The sequence below is a fragment of the Ciona intestinalis genome, chromosome 12 (assembly GCF_000224145.3).
Source record: "Ciona intestinalis chromosome 12, KH, whole genome shotgun sequence".
Lineage (NCBI taxonomy): Eukaryota > Metazoa > Chordata > Ascidiacea > Phlebobranchia > Cionidae > Ciona > Ciona intestinalis.
In genome coordinates, this window is record NC_020177.2 from 5,340,321 (window position 1) to 5,347,517 (window position 7,197).

The following is a 7,197-nucleotide window of genomic DNA, read 5'->3' on the forward strand; positions in this document are numbered from 1 at the left end:
GACAACTTTAGCACATAATAACGAAATATCCTGATCGTGTTTTAAACAATCAACAACGGTCTATCGGAGCCGTGAGAATAAAGTTTTATAAAAAATCGTTAAATGTTTGTTTACTACAAAATTGGAGGATAAAATAGATTGAAAAGGTGTCCCATCTTCCCCCACCCTACTATATATTCACCAATGTGATTAAAAACAACTCCGTTTCTTTGTTTCAGCACAGCCACACATAACTAGAATACAGATCGATTTCAAAACATACTTTGTTTACCCTTATTTTAAAATAGAAGAACTCATTGAATTTTTGCTGTATTGCAACTGTGGCCTACGACAGATACAGCCCTTTAAGTCGGTTTTGACTGGTCCGAGCTAACAGGTTCTATATTTTTTTAAATATTGCTTATTATTTTCTATACAGTACAGCTCTCTTTTTATTATTTTTTTGTGATAGTATTTATTCGGCATCACTGGCCCTTGATGTTGTCCGCCCGGATTTTGACAAAATGACAGAGGTTGTTTGAGTGGCAAATTGTTGTGTTAAACTTTCAGCCGTCACAACACCCATAGCATGGACGCTCAAAAGCAAAATAACGTTACTTACCAAGTAGTATCGGCACAAAACCACAATGCAGGCTTTACTTTGTATAAAATATTAATTAAAGAATACAAAACGTCTGGTCCACTGGACCATGTAACCGAAAGTATTGTTTGGAAAAGATATAACGATTTCAAAACCCTTCATCATGAACTGTTTGTGCTGCATAGGGAACTGTATCTTCCAGGCCGATTCCCGTTTTTCGTGAAACCTAAGCTTTTTGGCCGTTTTGACCAAAAAGTGGTCGACGAACGAATGAAATGCGCGCAAGAATTGTTAGATTTTGCAAATCAACACAAAGCGTTGTATCGGTCGTCATCGTTTAAGCAATTCTTTGTCCACGCAAAACCGCTGGAAAATGCAAGTGAGGTGAGAAAACTAAAAGAGAAACCAATCGCACCAAAAGTTTTGGAAACTGAGGTCAAAACTGAGGCTGAGGTTGGTGAAGTAAGGACGGCATCAAGTTTGGCGTTAGACGCCGCTGATTTTATGATTTTTGACCCCTTTTCCCATCAAAATAACGATGAAAACATAGACGTGGCTGCTCAGAACGAATGGTGCGGCCTTGTGCAGAACTTTAATGATTTTGGGCCAAGTATGTTGCCTGTGACAACAAGTGGAACACCAGCGAATGAAGCAAAACCAGACCTACCTACAATTGAAGATAGTTTCTCCCATATTGGGGTAACATCAACCCCAGTAAAGGACCCCACCCCCCATGAGAGACTACATCATAAACAGACCAACCCTCGCTCCAATGGAGTCCGTTGTACCTCTGATGTTTCAACGGAGAAAGAAATCATTTTGAAGCCGAAAATAACGAGAACTAGCAGTATAGAAATAGCAAGAGACGAGCATCGTAAGTCGTCCAAAGCGAGAGCGTATCTGAACAAAGTGCGGGAAAGTTTGCCGGATATATTTGACGACAAAACTGATGACCGTGATACGAGTGTTCCTCATAGACACACTTCGAACAATTTCCGTAAAATTGCGAGCGCGTACGAGTTGCGACCAGAAACTAATAAATCGAATGAAACTTCGAAAAGTTTCATGGATTTAAAACGATTTTTTACAGATTCCGATTCAGAAAAAATTGAGCGAATTCCATCGTGTCGACATTCGTCTGCTGATTTGTTGAATTATAAAGTTTTGGGTTTGACGGGAGACGTTATACTTGTAATAGATGTTGAAACAAACATGACGTATGCCATGAAAGTAATCCTTAAGTCAAGCAGGAAGAATTATCGTGTTCGAAAAGCTGTGATACCAACTAATGTACCTTACATGGTTCGACTGCATCGGTATTTTAGTTTAGAGAACTGTATTTGTTTAATATTGGAGTATGCTGAGGGGGGAAGGTTATGGGATCAGTTGGCATCGTATAGTGTTCCTTGTGAGGAAGAAGATCAATGTCCGGATGTTAGGACTAAAGATGAGGAGCAACCTCCCACTGAAGATGCAGGAAATAATGAAACTGCGAAAGAAAACGAAGATAAAGTTCCGGAAGAGGTTTTGGAGGAAGATTTAGAAGAGGAAGGGAAGAAAGATGTCGTTGGGAGCAAATCGCTTCCGGAGGTAAGTTCTCGGATGTTTACTATCGATAGCGTGAGTTTAAGTGATGAAGAATCCGGGTCCTCCGATGAGGTGGAGCAAGAAGATAACGCTTTCCTCCTCAGTGAGCAGGATTTATCTTTAGTTGCGATGCAGAACGATCCATCGTGTAATCGGAGTCCCTCGTTGTTAAGGATTCGCGCGGATACTTCGTCTCCGTGTTTATCCAACACTAGTAGCGTGGATGAAGGAGTTTGTAATATAAAGAAAGATACGACCGATGTTGATGAGCACGGGATCTCAACTGCAGATGCGAGCGTGATATTTTCGAGGTCGAACTCGGCTGCGATGTTCGAGTTAAAAGATGAGGAAGATCATAAGATGGAGAAAACACAAGATGAGGTTGGAGAGAGATCACCGTTTGATGTTTTCAGGAGGATGGAGTCCTCAGTGAGGAAGATTTATCGAATCCCGGAGTCTGTGACGAAACAATGGAGTGCTGAGGTCATCGTTGCCATAGGGACACTACATTCGGTCGGGATACTCTGTCGGAACCTCAACCCTAATAATATTCTGCTGAGTAATGATGGTAGAATACGACTCAGCTACTTTGGGAAGTGGAAACACGTTGAAAGATCGCCAGGGTTCTTGGAAAAATATTCCGAATATTCTGCTCCGGAAATTACGAGCGTTATTTATAAAAAAACAGAGGCATGTGATTGGTGGAGCCTTGGTGCGATTATCTATGAACTCATTGTCGGTAAATCATTATTAGAAGCCCACCCATTTGGTATCGGCTCCCATGTTACGCTACACTTTCCCGCTTTTGTATCGGATGAAGCAAAGTCCCTGCTACAAGGGCTGCTGCAGTTTTATCCAACGGAGAGGTTGGGGTACGGGGTTCGAGGCCTCGATGAGATAATGTGCCATCCATTTTACCATGGGGTGGATTGGAACAAACTGGTTGAGGATTATCGTAAATCACAGTAGCTAGGTGCTTGTACCAGGGGTGCGTTCATTTATTCTTCACATGTAGTGCAATAACTGAAGCATTTGTTTTGCTGTTTATCCCTGTATTGTTTATATTGCCCTGAGTCAAAATATTTGTCTAGAATTTTTTCAACTGTTTTAGTGGAACATCCAAGGGGTATAACATGTTGTTTGTATCTTAATAATAAATATTGTTCTAAAATTCTTTATTGTTTAATAAGTTGGTATATGCCACACAGTATAATGTTTCTATGAGAAAATGTTTTGCATATTTTTTATTGTTCAAAAAGTTTGTAAATGTTGGTCAGTATAATGTTGTTTCAATGTTTGCGTTACAGCTTATCTTACTTCAGTATAAACGAACAAGTTTGTCCTATTTTAGTATTGAATGAGTAAAATATAGATAAAATTATTGCGAAGATTTTATGTTTTTGAACTTTTATTATGTCCATATTTCCAGGACTGCCAGTGTTATTTATTTCTATGTTTTATTTGCATTACTAAAAAATTTGTGCCGCACTGCTATCAAATTTCTGCATTTTGTCAAAGTTTTCAACATGAAATATAAGATCTTTATATCACAAATGATATCAAGTAACTTCCAGCATCCCCCAATTACTTCACAAACTCAATACAAGCCCCCACTTTATACGGGTTATAATAGAAGTATAATGGTGATGGTACTTGGTGGTGCGTTCAATGGTAGAATTAACACTTAACTATTTATTTTTTTTAGAACTAAAGTAATATGTTTGATACATAATGATTAACTTAAAAGCTGAGTTGCTGAAGAAACAACACGAATATAAAGACAAGAATAATTCCAAAGGTGAATGTATACCTTATATTATGTATGATTAACGTGTTTTATAAATTACTTAACTCTACAAAAAAGTGTTTTCGATTAAAATTATGTTATAGGTTACATTATATTATTACAGGGGTGCGTTCGATAAGAATGAACCTGCAAGTGGTTTGTATATTACTACTTTGTATTTAATACACCTTTATTATAAATGGCTCCTAACTGTACTTGGTAATGGCATTGGGTAGATGAATTTGTTTTTGAATACAAATTTAGAATTATCTCATGTTATAGGGTGCGGTATATTTAAAATAAACAAACAAAATGTTTTTTAATGTGAGTGTTTTATATTTAGAGCCATTAAACCTCATATTTAATATAAAAATTATTTTATCTAGAAATTCCTAAACCACTTCCATGGAAAAAGAACAAAGAGAAAGAGGAGAAGAGCAAAAGAGTGGGAGTGAGTAACAAAGGAGTGGAAGATAGAAACAATCGAGATCTTGCTCATGAGGAGGAAAATAATAAACTTAACAAAGTGCAGTAAGTTGCTGTAATATAAAAGGTTGACTTATGTTCTTGCGAGGGTGAAATAATAATAACACCAATATGTAGTTATATTCAGTTATATCAACTGTCGTTTTGCTGTTAATACCTTTCTCTTTGTTTTTTAAATATTTTTTGTCATCGTATTTTAAGAGATAATACAAATCATGTCATTCAGATCAATCTTAGAAGCAAAGACACGAATGTACGAAAAGTTGACGTCGGGTGAAATAATCCCAGATAAAGATGACGCACAGGTTTGTATGTGTAAGCTAACATAGGTGGCAAACTATAAACACAGGGAGGCAGGGATGGTTAGACACAATCCTGTGAAACAAATCTAACTTATTGGATGTAATGTTTACTGATTAATGCAGTATAGAAATTTCTAGGGTTGACCTGCCCACCCTGCCACCCCAGGTTTGGCGCCTATGGTTTCTATGTTTAATATATGATGTTTATGTTGGTGTTCATCAGATGTTTATGGTGGATTTCGAACAAAAGTCGATTGATGCTTGGAGGAATAAAGCGGAGAAAGGTTTGTGATGTCGTAATAGTTATTGTGACATTTGATTGACAGGTGGTGTTTGATTGACAAGTTGTGTTTGATTGACAGGTTGTGTTTAATTGACAGCTAACTTTGATTGACAGGTGAATCATCGAAACCTGATGTTAAGGTGAAAGTGACGAATGAAGTTCAAAAAGTTATCGATAAAGCAAAGGATGAATGGTTTGTATGATTGGGCTGTTAGGTGTCTATAGAAACAAGCAGAGCCAAAGTATATTGCATTCACCACATTAATCATTGAGGTTCCCTATGTTTGACAACAATGAGTGTAACTGTATTTTAACAATGTCACCCCAGATTTTACCCTGCTGTTAGGTGTCTATACAAACAAGCAGAGCCAAAGTATATTGCATTCACCACATGAATCAATCAGGTTTCCTACGTGTTAACAATGTCATTCCAGATTTTGCTGCAAAAAGTTCAAAATAACATTACACACATAGCTGCATACAATGTGTTTACAATTTGGATTCTAACCCCAATACACACAGGGTGGAATACGTGGATAGTTTGGGCCGAACACGAACCTGTAAGGAATCGGAGCTTCATCTTCTGCAGAAGATTGATAAGAAACTTGACGGCAAGGTTTGAATATTTGGATGTGTGAGAATATGGCCATGGATGTGACATAGTGGTTACACTGGTTAGCACACCTTCAACCCACAAGTTGCAATTGCCAATAAGTGCCTTGCCCAAGGTCACACATGTCAATAGGGATGCACATTACAGAATTTCGAATCCATGAGATTCGAATCCATGAGATTCGAATCCATGAGATTCGAATCCTTTTGTATTCGAATCTAATTACGGGATTCGGTATTCTGTTTAATGACGTCATTACACGTCATCTCATATACTACAATAACAATTTTTGAAACTTATTAATTTTGAAAAAAAATATTTTTGTGTTTGTGGGACTTTCGAGAGTAAACGTTTCGTAACGTCTTTTCATAGCCTGCTATACGTTTCATGACGCAAAAACCACCCAATAGTACAATTTTTGATCATTTTACAACTCAAGATCCAACAAGGCTGTTATGAAAGGGTCAATAAACTGACTTTTGTGGGTAAAATTTTTTTTCCTATAAATATAAAAAGATTCGAAATTCTAGATTCGGAATTCTAGATTCGAATTAAAGTATTCTAGGATATCCTAGAATACCTAATTATTCTGTAATGTGCATCCCTACATGTCAATGGTAGCAGCGTCGGGCCCTAACTCTATGTTTACAATATGAGTGCTCTAACCTTTACAACCAATAAGTTAGATTTGTTTCACAGGCTTGTGTGTCTAACTATCTCTGCTTTTATAAAATGCCTGTACACGTGTACCTGTGCCACTAGTTTGACTTGTATATCTATTTTAATAGTTTATGTCACGTCACTATTTTGATGGTTCATGCTTGGCAGGGAGCATCAGGTCGTACTTTGATGTCGGAGGACATGAGGAGGGAGGAGGAGAGAGAACAATGGGAGGAAGAGGAGAGGAGCAAGATGGAGGAAGGTCCTCTTCATTATGAGAATTTAAGGGATGGAGGTAATTATGTGGTTGTTATGTCATAATGTGAGGTTGTTATGTCATAATGCTTATACAGTGGTCACATTGAATTCACTTTTTTTATCATTGTAAGTTATCATTATATATACCTCATGCCTAAGACAGCATACTGTTTAGGGATGTGCCGAGCCGAGCCCGAACTCAAAAGCTCGTGCCCGAGCGTCTCCTTTTTTGACGCTCGGCGCTCGCCAGAAAACTGGGCCGAGCGCCGAGCCTTATGCTATAATGTTGCACGCGAGAGCGAAAAATATTAAAAATGAAAAAAGTGAAGCTACTAAGAGATAACGAGACTAGTCAGCGTAGCTTTCTCCTTAATTATTTTTCGTTCGTTGTGAATTTGCTCTCTCGCAAGTAACGAATCGCAACGTCAGCAAATTTGCCCGTATCGAATTACAGCAGGTGTCGAATTACACGAGCGCCCAATGTTTTCGTATCAGATTTTAAATAAAAAGCCAAAAACTCTTAAACTTTTTTATAATGAAATATTATAAATTGCTGCAACCACGGTTTTGCAACCACAGGGTTTTGCAACCTCTAAGCCACCTTTACCGCAGACACGCACGCAGCCAGAAAGTGCTAAGACG

The 7,197-nt window shown here is 37.9% G+C and overlaps 2 protein-coding genes across 2 annotated transcripts in view; both read left to right on the forward strand.

Annotated features, from left to right (window-relative positions):
• Positions 1 to 463: 463 nt before the first annotated feature.
• Positions 464 to 3,872, forward strand: LOC104266356 (ribosomal protein S6 kinase delta-1-like). Its single transcript, XM_009862315.3, has one exon. It carries the CDS (start codon positions 569 to 571, stop codon positions 3,134 to 3,136), a length of 2,568 nt encoding a protein of 855 aa, XP_009860617.1. The 5' UTR covers positions 464 to 568; the 3' UTR covers positions 3,137 to 3,872.
• LOC100175856 (coiled-coil domain-containing protein 174-like) overlaps positions 3,871 to 7,197 on the forward strand; it is a 7,107-nt gene continuing 3,780 nt past the window's right edge. The window contains exons 1-7 of the mRNA XM_009862316.3: positions 3,871 to 3,965; positions 4,340 to 4,484; positions 4,666 to 4,744; positions 4,965 to 5,025; positions 5,139 to 5,217; positions 5,547 to 5,640; positions 6,466 to 6,592. Of these exons, the coding sequence (XP_009860618.1) occupies positions 3,899 to 3,965; positions 4,340 to 4,484; positions 4,666 to 4,744; positions 4,965 to 5,025; positions 5,139 to 5,217; positions 5,547 to 5,640; positions 6,466 to 6,592 (652 nt within the window). The 5' untranslated portion in view covers positions 3,871 to 3,898. The remainder of the gene's footprint in view (positions 3,966 to 4,339; positions 4,485 to 4,665; positions 4,745 to 4,964; positions 5,026 to 5,138; positions 5,218 to 5,546; positions 5,641 to 6,465; positions 6,593 to 7,197) is intronic.

What these genes read in the sequence shown, in the direction of transcription:
- LOC104266356 (XM_009862315.3), top strand. Translation starts at nt 569, where the DNA reads ATGGACGCTCAAAAGCAAAATAACGTTACTTACCAAGTAGTATCGGCA.